The sequence below is a fragment of the Mauremys mutica genome, chromosome 9 (genome assembly GCF_020497125.1).
Source record: "Mauremys mutica isolate MM-2020 ecotype Southern chromosome 9, ASM2049712v1, whole genome shotgun sequence".
NCBI classification, from domain to species: domain Eukaryota; kingdom Metazoa; phylum Chordata; order Testudines; family Geoemydidae; genus Mauremys; species Mauremys mutica.
Genome location: NC_059080.1, coordinates 50,510,622 through 50,526,357, shown reverse-complemented (window position 1 = coordinate 50,526,357; position 15,736 = coordinate 50,510,622). Strand labels below are relative to the sequence as shown.

Sequence of the window (15,736 nt, the reverse complement as noted above, 5' to 3'; positions counted from 1 at the left end):
TGGATTCCAGTATGAGGTGACATGAACACATGTCCTGTGAGACCCCAAGCCTCCATTCTTTCCGGCCTGACTCTCAGGAGCACGGGAAGGCTTACAAGTAAACAGAGCCATTTACAACCAATTGTCCTGGCCAATGGGAGTCCTCAAGATTCTAAACCACCATTAATGGCCCACACTTTCATTCATACAAATAGGATGACACACTCAGTAGATCATAAGCTGTGTAATAATACCTTACAAGAGACCTTTTGCATAAAGCATATTCCAGTTACATTATATTTACACTCATAAGCATAGTTCCATAAACATATGGAGTGCAACGTCACACAAATGTAGCCCCATTTTAGGTTACGAATTGTTCTCAAACCAGTAACTCCAAGGCCCTAGATAAATTCATGGATGATAGGTCCATCAATGGCTATTAGGCAGGGATGATGTCTGTTTGCCAGAAGCTGGGCAAGCGCGACAGATAGATTATGCAATGATTACCTGTTCTGTTCATTCCCTCTGAAGCACCTGGCATTGGCCACTGTTGAAAGACAGGATACTGGGCTAGATGGACCTTTGGTCGGACCCACTATGGCCGGTCTTAGGTTCAAATATGGGACGCAATATGGGACAAAGATGCAACCTGAGGGACACAAAGAAATGATTCCTTTAGGAAATATCACATGCCATGAGATTCATCCCTTCAGTGTCATTATCTCTGTACAACTTCAGTGCAATGATTTGTTATTTTTGCTGTAAATAACTTTCAACAACAGAAGTGAGGAGACCCCAAATTTGTGTGGAATGTAGGAAACGTTGGGATTAACCTGAGCGATGGGAATGGGATATTTGCATGAGGAATTAGTGCCCAAAGCCTGATTTCGGCAAATGGATCCGTGATTCATGAGTATCCATTGAGTAGTCGAATGGCTAATTTCAGCCTGAGTTGTTTGCAAACAGTTTGCTAGTGGCTTGGCATGGTACAACATGTAAGTGTGCTTTAACATGTGTTAACTAACATGACTGTAAACCAGGAGTGGGCAAACTTTTTGGGCCAAGGGCCACATCTGGGTAGGGAAATTGTATGCAAGGCCAGGGCAGGGGATTGGGTGTGGGGTGTGGGAGGGGCTCAGGCCAGGGGGTTGGGGTGCACAGGGGTGCAGGATGCAGCAGAGGTATCAGGGCAGGGAGTTGGGATGCCGGAGGGGTGCAGGGTGTACGAGGGGGCTCAGGGCAGGGAGTTGGGATGCAGGAGGGGTGCGAGGTGCAGCAGGGAGCTTTGCGCAGGGAGTTGGGGAGTGGGGTGCAGGCAGGGTTTGGGTTCCAGCATGGCACCGCTTACCTAAAGCAGCTCCAGGGTGGCAGCGGTGTGCACTGGGGCCAGGGCAGGCTCCCAGCATGCCTGCCCTGTCCCTGTCCCTGTCCCTGCGCCGCTCCAGGAAGCACTGCAGCCCCTGGATGGGGGGGGGCAGAGGGGTCTGCGTGCGCTGCCCTTGCCACGCTCCAGGTACCTCCCTCGAAGCTCCCATTGGCCACATTTCCCCATTCCCGGCCAATGGGAGCTGCGGGGGGCGGTGCCTGGAGGTAAGGGCAATGCATGGAGCCCTCTGCCTCCCCACCCCCCACGCAGGGAAGTGGTGCTGGCTGCTTCTGAGAACGCCATGGCGCCACAGGGGGCAATCCCATGGGCCGGATCCAAAGCCCTGAGGGGCCGGATCTGACCCGCAGGCCATAATTTGCCCACCCCTGCTGTAAACTGTGACATAGCCAAGGACCAAACATTTGTGCTAATCCTGTTTAAATCAAAGATCCACCCTAGTGTTAAATATGACTTGCAATGGAAGTTTGACCCTTGTCTAAACAACATTTTACAATTGTGTTAGTTAACACATGATTACACACTGTTGTCAACAAGCATGTGATATTCTTTAACAGGCTTTTATTTAAAAATCTTGTCCATTCCACCTTATCAGGCTTCAGAACAGCTGTGGCAACACCGAAGGACCCCCTTGCAGCATGGCTTTTGGCATGCAAATCAGACATATGCATATCAACAAGCACTTTAAATAACATTCTCAGATCAGGCCTGACATGAACAGGGAGATGTAAATGGGACTCCTGTATGGAACCGCAGTGGAGTGTAATGCTGACGCTACGTAGGTGAGGAACAGCTCATCATGCTGTGCAATCCCTGTGATGGGTAGCAAAGCCTGCTTGCGGGTTAAGGCAAGGGGGAAGAGAGAATGAGAGAGCACAGTAGACTGGCTGAATTTCACTAACCAGCACATGGAGATCTTTAATACAAGAGCTCCCCCACCTCAGTCTTTGCAGCTGAGTTCAATACTCTGATCCTCAGGAGGCTGTGGGCAGGTCCAGGTGATCTGGTTTTCAACAGGCTTTGTTTCCTGGCATGTATGACATAAGGAATCTGTTGGATTTAACATGTAGGTTTGATCAATCAACCCGGCAGAATTAACACTGCCGTTCCTTTGCTTACAAAGCTAGGCCTGGACACAGAGTGCAGACACACTACCCACTTATTACAGTGCTGCCTGCATGTTCCAGCTAAGATCAAGACTCTGTTGGGCCAGGCCCCATCCAGACACACCTAGTGAGAGACAGTGCTTGCAATCCAAATAAAGGAAGGCTTGTGAGCTATGTTTTATGGATGGGGAACTGAGGCCCAGAAATGATTGTGCCCAACATCAGATGGAGGAGGACTTGAACCCAGATCTCCAGGGTGTTGGTACCATGCCTTAACCACAACATAGGTGTGGGCAGAGCCACCTAGAGTACTGAGACTGGTCTTGTTTTAACCAGTTGGATTGAAAATGGTTTTCCTTTGAGCCGTCTGCTAATGAAGGCCTAGGAGAGCGCCTTCACCACGCGAGGCTCAGTGGAGGACCAGCCGTGGCAGCCACCGGTATATAGCCAGTTGATAACATTGCATGCATGCGCTGCCTTTCCTTATGCTAACCCCCTGCCATGCTGTCTGTAGCTCATCTTGCCATCTCTTTGCACTTGGGCCCTAGTTCTGCAGCGTGCAATCACTCTTAGCACAACCCTGCCAAAGCCTATGCCAAAGGCCCAGGATGCAGCAGAGTTTCCACCAGGGGATCTCCACTCTCTGGAGTGCCAGCTGCTCACACTATTGCCCCACTGCAGCATACCACGGTCCTGCTGATGTCTCAATCTCTGGCTTTCAGCTGACCACTGCTGCTGTGACCCGTATGCCTTGCGAACAAGGCAATGGGACGCTAAGAGACAGCCAAGGATAAGCAGATGCCCAATCCGACATAAGACTGATGGTCTGAAACTCTGTGCCTATTGATTCCCCCATAGTACCCTGCGCTGAATGGGCAGCCGCACCAGTATCAGCAGGTTGAAAGCTGTTGGGGGCTGGCAGTCTGTGATCAGTAGGAACTTGTTTAGCTAATAGAGAGATACCTGCAGAGCCTGACTGAGCTCCTTGGAGAACTCTCTGCAAGAGAAGGAAGGAGTGACTATAAAGCAATGTTCATCTGTAATAATGAAACAGCTACACATTGCCAAGTGGTGACCACAGTTCCTGCCATGCCTGCTCTTTACCCTGCCACGTTCCTGCTGAGGGGGAGAATCTCTCCTGCTAGCTTTGCACAAAGGGACGACCCCCCCACCCCAGCCCCTGCTCCCTAAACTGGTTCAGAGGAAGTAGTTAAATTTTCCTTTTGATGCAGCAATAGATCAAGCTCCTCCCCTGCCAAGACGCCAACAAGAGCTCAGACACCAATCCGCAGGACCCAGAGGCTGCTGGGTAAGTGACTGTCCATCAGCGATAATACAGCATGGTAGAGTAAAGGGAAGAATTGTAGGAACAGAGGTCCCAGATCCTCCAAAATATTTGGGCTCCTAGTTTCCACTGGGAGTTAGGTTCATAACTACCTTGGAGGATTGGGGCCCATGAGGCTAAGATCTATGCGTCTGTATCCCCAAAGCTACAGTGATAATAGTTACTTTCTAGTCAAAGATCAAGTTGGTATCCTTGCCTTACATTGGGAGGGGAGGAAAGATGGGGCCACTTCTAGCAGCAGTCAGGGGATGGTGGGCACCTCGCCGGGGTCTGAATATAGTACAAGATCCCCAGCACACGTCAGTTCTTCTTCCAGCCAGTCACTCTCTGGTAAAATAAGGGAAGTGATAGTGAGGTGAGGAAAACTGTAAGGGCTGAGAATTATGGTGGTCTAATTCCACTGACTTCGGTGGATTTACCTGAGGGAGAAACTTTGGTTTACTTAGTATCACTTTACACATACGTTTAAAAAGTGCCGATCCCAAGACGAACGTATGTGACAGATTTGCAAAATATGTTCCATGCAAATACCAGAGAGCAAGGAACAGCATGCTGGAGAAGCCTGCTTGCTTTTCTTGATCAACATCAGTGGAAGGAAAAACTGAAATCAATAAGTATGTGCACCTGGCCTTTCGTAAAGTGTGCAGCACACTTCCTTATGAAACGTAGTGGGAAGACATACTGAAAGCAGCTTAGATATGATCATTGTCCTATGAAGTGAAAGCAAGCTGAATAATGGTGAGCATAGGGTATCAATAAGCAGAGCAAGGATCCAGGAGGTTACCACAAAGAACAGTGGTAACTTGGGTTAATATACATGTAATGATCTTCCATTAGGAGCCAAGCCCTCCTGAGTTAAATTTGTGGGCAATACTGTAAACTAGGAGAAGCCACAGAAAGAAAATGAAGGGGCCTAGAGAATTATAAATAAGCACAGGAATGAAAAGGATATTTGACTGGGAAAAATGCAGATCACTAGATTGGGGGGGGAGTGGGAAATAATCCCACACCTATTATTCAATAGGAGGAAGATATTTAGCAAGGAGAAATGCTGAAGAGACCTCACTGTGGTAGTGGATGGAAAATTAATATGAACATACAATATGCTCTGGTGGATAAAAAGTCCAGGCAAGTTTGGGCTGCAGACTCAAAGATGCCATGTCACGGAGTGGGAGGTTGGCCTTCTGAGACCCAGCCTGGAGTTCTGGGACTGCAGCAGCTGGTTGGTGAGGAAAAATTAATGTAATTAAATAAAAGAGCCCATCTAAATGATGGCTTAGAGGGAGCTCTGATTACTGCCTCCAAGTATATGATGTGTGGAAGAACTAAAGTGCTGGGGAATTCGGAGGCTTCAAGCAGACATAATTAATAATGATCTGAAGCTAAGCAAAGGAAAGTATAGTCTGAATATCACAAAAACCATTCCTACCAGAGAAGTCTATTAAACATAGGTGTGATAGCTTCCCACAGGGGATGTGGTGGAAGCCTCATTGCCAGAAGCATTTGAAATTACATTGCACAAAGCCCTTGACAATACACTGGTGGGGAGAACCTTACAGTGGCAGAGAGGGAGTAGATACAATGACCTATTTGATTATTTTCCCTCTTTTCTATCATTCGCTGGTTTTAGTTAAGGAGCGAGCTGCCTCCCAGAATGCACTGGAAGTGAGGGTGTTAAAAAAATACCATTGCTGATTGTACTCCTCCCTATGGTCCTATGATCTCCTCACAAGTTAAGCAGGTTTGGGCCTGGTAACTGGGTACATGGGAGCCCCAAAAAGTAGTGGTGCTGGTTAACTTGATAGTGGCATTTTTCCTTCTGAGACAGTCTTGATCAGTGGTTCTCAAACTTTTGTACTGGTGACTCCTTTCACACAGTAAGTCTCCGAGCGCGACCCCCCCCCCCCGCCCTTATAAATTAAAAACACTTTTTAATATATTTAACACCATTATAAATGCTGGAGGCAAAGCGGGGTTTGGGGTGGAGGCTGACAACTCATGACCTCAGCTGTAATAATCTTGCGACCCCCTGAGGGGTCCCGACCCTCAGTTTGAGAACCCCTGATCTTGATCCTCTGTCACTTTTTCAAAACCACCAGTGTTACCTGGGCACATTCCAGCTGACTTATTCCATTTCACCCCACTGAGCCAAATTCCCTTATGTTCATTTTTAAAATGTGCCTCTCCAGAGCTCATGATGCAAATCCACCCTGAAATTTCAATCACATATGGCACATACCCCATGAACCACAGGGTGGTGTTCTCGTGTGCAGTTAAATAACTGATGCATTCCACTGCAGAGGTAGCGGGCTGGTCTCTAATGGGCTGCAGGAGCTCTTCCAGGGACTTGCTATGTGATCTTGGACAGTCACTTATTATCTGACCTGCGGCTCTCCGTCAGTAAAATGAGAATACTTCCTTTCTCCATTTAGCCGGTGATAGTGCATGACTGCCCTAGAGCCCTAATGTGTAAACTGGGCAGAGTCAGAGATCAGCTGTTATGGGTGTATCTAGCACCAGGGGGCCTTTAGGCCAATGCTAATGATACCAACGGGTTGCACTTCAGCAGTGCAGGATGCGATTCCTTTGTACTGTTTGTTATTCCTGTTAAACAGTGCAGCACTGGTCACCTTCGGGCAGCAAGGAGATGCTTGTGCCTAGCCTTTATTTTCCCTAGGCAGGAGGAGGGGAAGGAAGGAAGGAGGCTGGCTCTGGTCTGGGCATGCAGGGTGAGCTGGTGTGGAGCAGGGGGTGTTGGACTGGGGGCTTTGGGGGGAGGTATTTCGTCCCCTTCTCTCTCCCCTCCCCCCGACGATCTGCTGCTGCACAGCCCCGAGGACACTTTGTTCCCTCCCAGTCTCTCTCGTGAGGCAGCATTTTGAAGGCTGCCCCCCTGCAGCCGGAGCCGGCTCTAGCAGGGCAGGTGAGGGTCGCTGGGCCTCGGGGGAGGCTGCCCAAGGAGCCCGGCCCTGCCCAGATGCAGCCGGCGCAGCTCCCTGCAGCACTGCATTGGCTTGCTGCTCCAGCATGACATCAGGAGCGGGGAGCCAGGGCGCAGGCGCCGGCGGCGGGGCGGGGGAGAGAAGATACAGGAGGCAGAGCGCGGCGCTCGCCAGCATCCCCATCGCTTCGGAGCGACTCCGGCGTGTCCCGGCCCCGCCCGGCCGCCCCCTCCGCCGGCCAGCGAGCCCAGGGACCCCCTCCTGCCCCACGCCCGGCACCATGTCTGCGGGAGGAGACTTCGGGAACCCCCTGCGGAAATTCAAGCTGGTTTTTCTGGGGGAGCAGAGCGGTGAGTCCTGGGCTCGGTCCCGGGGGGGGGGGTCCCCTTGGAGCCGGAGATCTTGGTTCTGCCCCCCCCCGAGGCCCCTATCCGTGCTGTAGCCTGCGCCCCTCGTGTCCTTTGCGGCTGCGGAGGGCGGCCCCGATCCTGCGGCCGGGCCCAGGGAACCAGGTGCGGGAGGGAGGCAGCTGTGCCGAGAGGCGGGGCTGAAAGTGGCCCGGGCTCAGCGCCGGGCACATTGCGGCGTAGACCCGTGGGGGTGGGGGGCTGGAGATAGCAATGTAATTACATACAGCGCCGTGCGAGTGGGCGGGGGGCTCCAAGTGAGGGGTGGGTGTGAGCACCGAGGTGCTGGGGACATAGGCGGCTTCTGGTCGCTGTCATTAACACTGATCCGGAGCCGAGCACGGGAAAGCAGCGTATGGGGCTGGTGGGCTGGCTCCTGGGGAGGGCGGCTCGGGCTGCGGGACTGTGCTGCATAGGCAGGCGTCTGGGGATGGAGCTGCAATCCCTGCTCCAAGGGGAGGGTTCAGGCCAAACTGAAACCGCAGGATAAATGACCCAGTGCTAATAAACCCCGGGGTCCCGCCCAAGGGACCTGCTCAAGAACTTTGTTGTTGTTTTGCATTCCCCTTTGTAGCTGAACTCCTGTCTGGGGGAGCAGGGACAGGCATCTGTCAGCAGCCCTGGGAGTGCAGAGAATTCCAGGGCTGCCCCTTTCCTGGGGTGGGTGGGTTGGTTGGTTTGGGGGGCGTGCTGTTGGCTATTGGATTGTCTCTCAAGCAGCTGGCATGTCTTAGCACATACAGGGTGGTGGGAGTTGTACTGGACAGTCCTGTGTAATGCAGCCCCACTGAGCTTTGTAGAAGCTGGATGTGAAAATGAAGACGAGGAGAAAGAGACACGCCCTGATGCTTGCCAAGTGCCTGAGCTGCGGCCTCCCTTCCCCTACCCACTTATATTGATATTAAAAACCCTTCCAGGTGGGTGGGTGTGTTGGGGGGGGGGATGTAACAAGTCAGCAAGACTTGGTCATAAAATTATGTTAATATCCCCCCAGCTTACAGCCTCCTGCTAGGGATTCCACTATCCGTGACCCTAGCAGTGGGTCTTCTGTAACCAAACCTTGTCTGGCTCCCCGCTTCTGACATGCCACCTGGTTGGTCGAACGAAAGGCATTTGTTGCACAATATAAGGAGAGCTCACATAGAAGCCTAGGGGGTTCTGGGGCAGAGTGATTATCCTATAACTTCCTTAATGGTTTTGGTTTACAGCACTGGAGAAGAGGGAGCTGGTGCTGTATGAGACCCAAATCACATGGCTGCAGCTCATGGTTTGATTATGCTGTGCAGAAGGTGCCTGTTCCTCAGGCTTTCTGAAGGGGCGGAGGTGGGGTGAGGATAAAGGTAAATGTCTGGCATTGGTGACAGAGTGGATGAGATGGAGTTCCCAGCAGGCGTCTGCTTAGAGATGCTCTGTAGTCCAGATCCCTTGGCAGCAAGCAGCACGCTCAGTTGCCCTCTCTTTAGGGCTGAACTTGACTTTCCCAAGCCTGGGTGATGGAACAAAAGGTTGCAGGATGCTACACGCTGCCCATCCTGCAATGCCCTCTTTATTCACTGCTTTGCAGTTTCCTGTCATTTCTTTCTCATTGATGGACAGCCTCCCAGAGCAGCTCCCCTTTCCCAATTTGCCCCCTCCTTCAATGGGTGCATGCGTGCAGGGCTCCCAGGTGTGCAGGAGTTTCTGATTCTGACACAGAAGATGCTGCAGTGTCTAGAGAACAATATTTGCCATATGTGCAGTAAGGGAGAGGAGAATAGAACAATCTTTTAGTGACCGGAGAGCGTGTCATGCTGGAAAACTGCAAGATGTAGCAATGTGGGTTTGGGAAGGGAGGCTGGACTGCACCAGGAGCTCAGGAATGGTGTGAGTATCATCCAGGCTTAGGCATTTTTAATGATATTTTTGACTGTCTTGGGTGAATGTTGTGTCATGTGGAGGAGACCAAATGACCTGGGCTGCATCCGCACATGCAGAACCAAAACAAGAACACCTGGCTGATGATCAATTTTCTCATCCTTTTCTTCCCTGCCCTGAGCTTCTCCATACTTGGCCCACCCTGCTGGGGCCAGATAAGCAAGAACAAAAGATGCTTTCTCACCTTTGCCACTTTATTAACACCCTTTGCAGGCCTGTTAGCAGCTATTGTTCATAGGCCTGTACCAACTTACTTGCCTTCCTCTGGGGTATGTGGGTAGCCATGAGGGTAGTGAAGGGGTCCCTCTAAAAGGATGACTTGTTCAGCTATCTAGCTCTGAAAACCCATAGGGTAGGATTTTGAGCACTGGCCTAAGCTCCCACTGAAACCAATCGGAGTTTCCCCAAGGACTTGCGCGGGAGCAGAGTCCACAGTGAGCACTTCTGAAAAACCCACTTGGGTCTCTGAAGTTATGGATTCTCCATTAATCAATCAGTGAAACTGCAAATGCAGCCACTCCCTCCAAATTAGCAGCTATGCTCCCAGTGCCTGAAACCTTTGTCAGTGAATAGGGAAAGGAGCCAGCTGTATACTCTTCCTTTATGTACAGAAACCATGAACTTTACTCAGACCTTTCTGTTTGAGAACACCTTACGTTCCATTTGCAGCCACCATTATTCTTCCTCTAATGACAGACCCCCAAGTTCTGAATCTATCTGTCATTTACTTGCTGGCTAGCAAATCACAGCCTGATAAAAGATGAGGCGTCCTTATGACACCTTAGAGACTAACACGTTTATCTGGGCATAAGCTTTCATGGGCTAGAACCCACTTCATCAGATGCATGAAGTGAAAAATACAGGAGCAGGTATAAATACATGATAAAGCAACCCCCATCCTTTCAAGTGTGAGTTCAGTCTAATGAGATAAATCAATTAACGGCAGGATACGAAGGGAGGAAAAAAACTCTTTTGAAGTGATAAGAGAGTGGCCCATTACAGACAGTTGATAAGAAGGTGTGAGTAACACTAGGGAGAAATTAGTAATGAGGAAATTAAGTTTAGGTTTTGTAATGACCCAACCACTCCCAATCTTTATTCAGGCCTAATCTGATGGTATCCAGTTTGCAAATTAATTCCAGTTCTGCAGCTGCACGTTGGAGTCCGTTTGTTTTTGAAGGGTTTTTTTGTTGAAGAATTACCACTTTAAGTCTGTTATTGAGTGACCAGAGAGATTGAAGTTTTTGAATGTTATGATTCCTGATGTCAGATTTGAAATCAGTCCCCTTTTCAATGGTATTTGGTCTCTGGCTCTCTCTGTTCCCAGTGTGGAATTTCAGAGAATGGGGGACAAACTCATTAAGCTATAGTCATTGCTGACCAATTTCCAGACAAAGGCAGCCTGTGATTTGAGATTGAGGAGTGTTACCTTGAAAGGCACTTCTGATCTGTATAGAGAGGGTCACCAGAGAAGCTTTCACGCACACATCTGGCTGCATTGAGCTAGGTAGTCTGTATATTGCAGGTGTTACTTTTAAAATTGCTCTCTCTCCATCTAGTTGCCCATCACCATGGTATCTGAGCACCTTTGCCTTTTACCATTTCTATGGCATTAATGATTCCTCCAGTGCTGCATCATAAGAAAAACCAGGGGGAAAACGTGATTTAAGTGCTCTTGCAAGTGTATCGATTGACAATCAGAGATAGTAACCATCTTCCAATAAAATATGTCTGGAAAGAGAGAAGTATATTTATCACTTTATATAGAGGGGGTGGATTGGGTGGTTGGTTTTTACAGTAAAGTGGTATAAAATCTGGAATGAACACTTTCAAAGCTTAACTTTGCTCCCATTATTTCCGTTTTGAAATGGTTCCTTTACAACTGTGTCAGTATTTCTGTTGTTCAGATCCACATTTGCCGCAGATTTTCAAACAGGAACAGTTCATTAGAGAAACCTACTGCGTGATTGAATGTACAGAGCCTGGCTGGGCTGGCCATTGTCTTTTCCAGGCCCCCTCTTACCAAGAGCCTTTGTAAGACTCTGGGAGGGTCAGGGACTACAGAATCTAAGACCTGCAGCTGCGGGGGACACACACAGACACACACAGACACACAGACAAATCACGTATTCCTTTCTCAGGATAAGTTTCCCGTCTGCACGTTAACCAGCACATTTAGAATGTGAGCCAGGGAGAGCCTTGAGAATCTGAAGCAGTTGAATCAATCCTTCCTTGCTGTATGCAAGTCACACCCTTGATCCCATTTCCACTGTATAAGGCCCATGAGTGGATTGGGAGTCTGATTGTGGACTAGAGGTCCACAGGCTGCTTTGGGACACAGGAAGGATTAAAATCCCCCGTTCTGTTTTCACATGAAACTTTCTATCCAGTATCAGAGGGGTAGCCGTGTTAGTCTGGATCTGTAAAAAGCAAGGAAGAGTCCTGTGGCACCTTATAGACTAACAGATGTATTGGATATATTTTCTATCCAATGCATCCCAGCAGAGCCAGGGCAGGGAGATGCCCCCAGGCAGTGACTGTAGTCTGACTGAAGTGCTATTGATCGAAGGCCGTATGAGCTCAGTTGTAACAGGACATACAGCTGATCTAGAGCCAGCTCTCAGATGCATTTGAAATAAGCAGCTATGTGGAGGAGGGACCAGAAGGGGCAATGGTGGTTACAAGTAACCTTGGGTGTCTCCTGTGAAAGAAGTCACTGACCTTTCCCCATCCATCTAGCATGCTGGCTGCCAAGTGCCCTGTGTTCACAGGACACAGTGCTGGGTCCTAAGCAAGTGTTTTCTCTGTCCACTCAGGAGAGGACTTGCATCCATTGGCATCTCTGCATCAAAGGGGAGATCCTGGCACTTTTGCTCAGAGGCTCTAAAGCTGACTCTGTCTGTATTGCTGTACCAACCCCTTGTTTTCTGGGACTAGGGTGACCAGATGTCCCGATTTTATAGGGACAGTCCCGATATTTGGGGCTTTTTCTTATATGGGAACTGATTACCCCCCACACTCTGTCCCGATTTTTCATACTTGCTATCTGGGACGGGCTGTAAGACAAACAGCGCTGAACTGGTTGTTAAACTAGCAACAAGATTAGCTTCACACTTTCATTTCCTCCCACTGATTCTTATTTATAGTAATATTCCCATCCAGTTTTCAGGTCAGCTGTACATGCTGCCACCAGAGGAATTAGAAACCAGGTGGGATTCTGAATCCATTTACATGCCTGGGGATCAGGAGTAACTCCGTGGATGTCAGTGGCATTACCCTGGAGATCAGAATCAGGCCCATTGCATGTATAGCACTGAAAGACTCTGAACATCTTGGTTCTAGGGCCTGGGACATTTGGAGGCTAGATTGAGCCTCAGAAAATGCTATAACTTTTGTTACCCTCTCCTCACACCTCCAGCACTGGGACGTTTGAGGCCTTTCTGCATGCTGGCAGGGTCAGAAACCACAGTGGGTCCTGTTCTCTGTTCACACTGGTTTTATACCAATTTATCTTAATTGTCTTTGCTGAAATGACTCCTGATTTGCACCCACTTGAGAGAAGAATCCAGCCCAGTTACGTGCAATCACCTGCTTTGTGGCTTTGCATCACAAGTCAGAAATCTGTGCTTTGTGAGAATCCAGTTCCAGCGCCAGCATTGTTCTGTGCAGACTTGTGCCTCAGCTCCCCCTAACTTAGAGTCCATTGTGCAATAATCCTGTGTGTCAACTCCGGCATGAGAATCTCACTCCCTCACCACGGTCATTGTTCTGTCTAAGCCTGTGCACTGACTCCAGGGTGAGAGTCATGTGTTCTAACCTCCTGCACTGGTTCTGGTGAAGACCATGTGAGTCTTTCTTAAGAAAATGAGTTAAAGAAAGCAGCTTCCTGAATAAACTGGATGGCCCTTACTGTGCATGGGGCAGTGGGAAGGAGGAGTGGAGAAGGGTTGGATAATTGCCACCAAAAGTGTTCTGAGCACATTTTTCTCCACACACTCCCTGTTTTCCTTACCTGTGGTCTTGACATTAATTTCCTGTTCATTAAAAATCAGTTTAGCTTTCCTGGTGACACTTAGCACAGTCTGTCTCCAGCAGAGTGTCAAGGTAATTTAACATTTAGTGCTAAAGGTTTCAGGTAATGGGCAATTCCAGAAATAGGTTATAGATGCACTTTATTGTAAATATCCAAACAATGAATTCACATCATTTTCACTGCAGATCCATTGATATGAGAACATGTGGTGTCTCTGACAGATTGGCTAGTTTACTGTCTGATAGCTCCACTACCTCAAATGGAAGATGTTTGGGTATTAGTAGCAGTGGCACTGATAGGGGGATAGTACATAGAGGCTCCAGTCATGGTCCCATTGGGCATGCTGTATAGACCCACAGATAAGAGCAGGCCACTGCCCCCAAAGAGCAGAATAGAGCAATACATCTCCCCAAGGGACTACCACCACGGCTATGCGTCATTCACTGAAGCACTGCTAACTGACAAAGCCTCTCCTGGAATGCCAGTATAGCTGGAAACATGCTGCTTGCCTGGTGCATGCTGGTTTCTGGGGTGGGACTTACAAGACTGGACTCAGTGCAATGATAAGCTACTTACCATACTGTAGGTCACTCAGCGTTTTGGAGAAAATGGGGTTTCTGTGATGATCTATTGCCTATATTTTGGCAGCTCTCATTTGTTCCATGTACCCCTAAGATTTCATTGAGAGTCAGTCACAGCAGTAGTTGTGGGACATAAGATAAGTCCTGGGAGTGGGCGGTGGGTCAAACTGACTGGCAGTAACTGTTCCTGCCACTTCTCCCTTAGTCGTTGCAGGGAGATCTAGGAATAATATTTATGCCACCATTATTTATGAGCTGCACCCATTTTTATTTTGGCATGCTGCTCTTGGGTGCAACGCCTCCTTGTTGCAAAGCCCATGCAAAGATCCAGATATACCCTCCTGGTGTATGTGTTCTCCTACAGCCCCACCCCTTTGCTGTCCCTGGGAAGAGACAGGGTGCTCATCCTGGGTTAGGTCCCTGGAGCAAGGGGCCGGGTGGTAGCCCTGGGGCTAGTGTTCCAGCAAGGGAGTAGAATTGGCTGGGACTGGGGAGCTGCAAGAAGTGGGATCAGCAGAGATCCCTGGGAGGGGTGGCCGTGCCAGCCTAGGACAAAGGGTGAGCTAAGGGATTGCTCCTGTTTGTTTTGTTCGCTTATGTTTGGACGCTAAAGGAGGCTGGCCGTGGTAGCGTATGCTTAGAAGCTGAGAGAAGCCCTCATGAATAGCCAATGGCATTCTGAATGCTTGCCCTTTGCTTGTGCTCACACCCATTCTCTGCTTGCTTTCCACACGCTGTCCTGTGTCCAGTTTTACTGACCACAGATGGGCCTGGGAAGTGAACATATGAGGATTGGTGGGACTGTAACGTTTTTGTTTGCACATGTGAGCGCTCCTGTCAGAAGCAGCTGTGCACTCATCCATTGGAGGAAAAGAAACATAACCCTGCGGTTGAGGCTTGCATGCAGAAGGAATCCTGAGAGAGTGGCAGACAGCTTAGCCACACCCAGGTCACCTGCAGACAAATCAGTGGGAGGAATCCAAGATGTGTTCTTGGTGCTGTTTCAAACACTGTTGTTGTTTACATGGCAGCAATACTGGAGGGAAGTTCTCCCATAACTCCTGGACCCCTAGAAGCCATTGTGCTGAGGGAAAATGGTGCAAACCCTGAGACTGCCTCTGGGAGAGAATCTACGTATCAATAATCTTCCTCTTTTGGGTGAGGTCTCATTGAATGACACTGCTCAGGGCCTTAAACCAGCAGGTGGAAATACTTTTGTAAGAAACTGGAATGTAACAATGGATGTTACTTGAATGCTGGGCAGTGGTACATAGCGGTGCAAAACTCCTGCAACATTTGCAGTTGCTGGATGATAGATGTTCTCTTGTATTTGACTTTCTGCAATAAAATATGATACTTTGGTCTCTCTTTGGTTGTTTAGCTCATTGAGCGACACTGGGCGTTTAGTTAAATGTCTTGTCCTCCTTGTCAATCATTTAACCAAATGACTAGTTCTTAGTCACTTGACCATATGACTAGTTTGAGGGAAAGTTGGTATCCACATATCAACTCCACTGTGTAACAAGCAACCCCCAAGTTCTGTTTGATTTCATCTGACACCTTTCTTTTACTCCTTGTCATGCCACGCTAGGCTCCCATGAGAAAGCCCTGTCTCCTGCACCAAGGCACTTCAAACCCTTGCCGGGGGCAAGCCCATTGTTCCTGAGGAGCAGGGCTGTTGAGGGCCCTCAGAGAAGCTGAGGGGGAGTGGTCATTTAGGTAACCTGGACCACATCTGTCCAGAGCCTTATAATAGGGACAGAGACCTTCAATGTCACTTGATCTCCAGTGAGCCTGTGAAGCGAGAGGAATGCATGAGAACCCATCAGCTCTCCTAGCACTGCAGGAGTAGGATAGAAGAAAGAACTGAACCTTGTGGAACTCCCCAGGGAAGGCGTCTGTGGGGAGAGGAGTCCAGCACTCCCCTCTGGGGGTAGCCTTTGAGAAAGGATTTTCCTGGCGATGGAAGAAAAGGGACCCAAGAATGGAAGGAGGAGAGTGAGGGGAAATGGGCAGGAGCAGTGGAAATGCCCCATAAGGGG

General features: G+C 49.2%; 1 protein-coding gene across 2 annotated transcripts in view; it reads left to right on the top strand.

Annotated features, from left to right (window-relative positions):
* Positions 1 to 6,898: 6,898 nt before the first annotated feature.
* The window catches only part of RAB6B (RAB6B, member RAS oncogene family), a 149,251-nt gene continuing 140,413 nt past the window's right edge, over positions 6,899 to 15,736 (top strand). For both annotated transcript variants that reach the window (XM_045029188.1, XM_045029189.1), the window contains exon 1: positions 6,899 to 7,109. In XM_045029188.1, the coding sequence (XP_044885123.1) occupies positions 7,040 to 7,109 (70 nt within the window). In that variant the 5' untranslated portion in view covers positions 6,899 to 7,039. The remainder of the gene's footprint in view (positions 7,110 to 15,736) is intronic.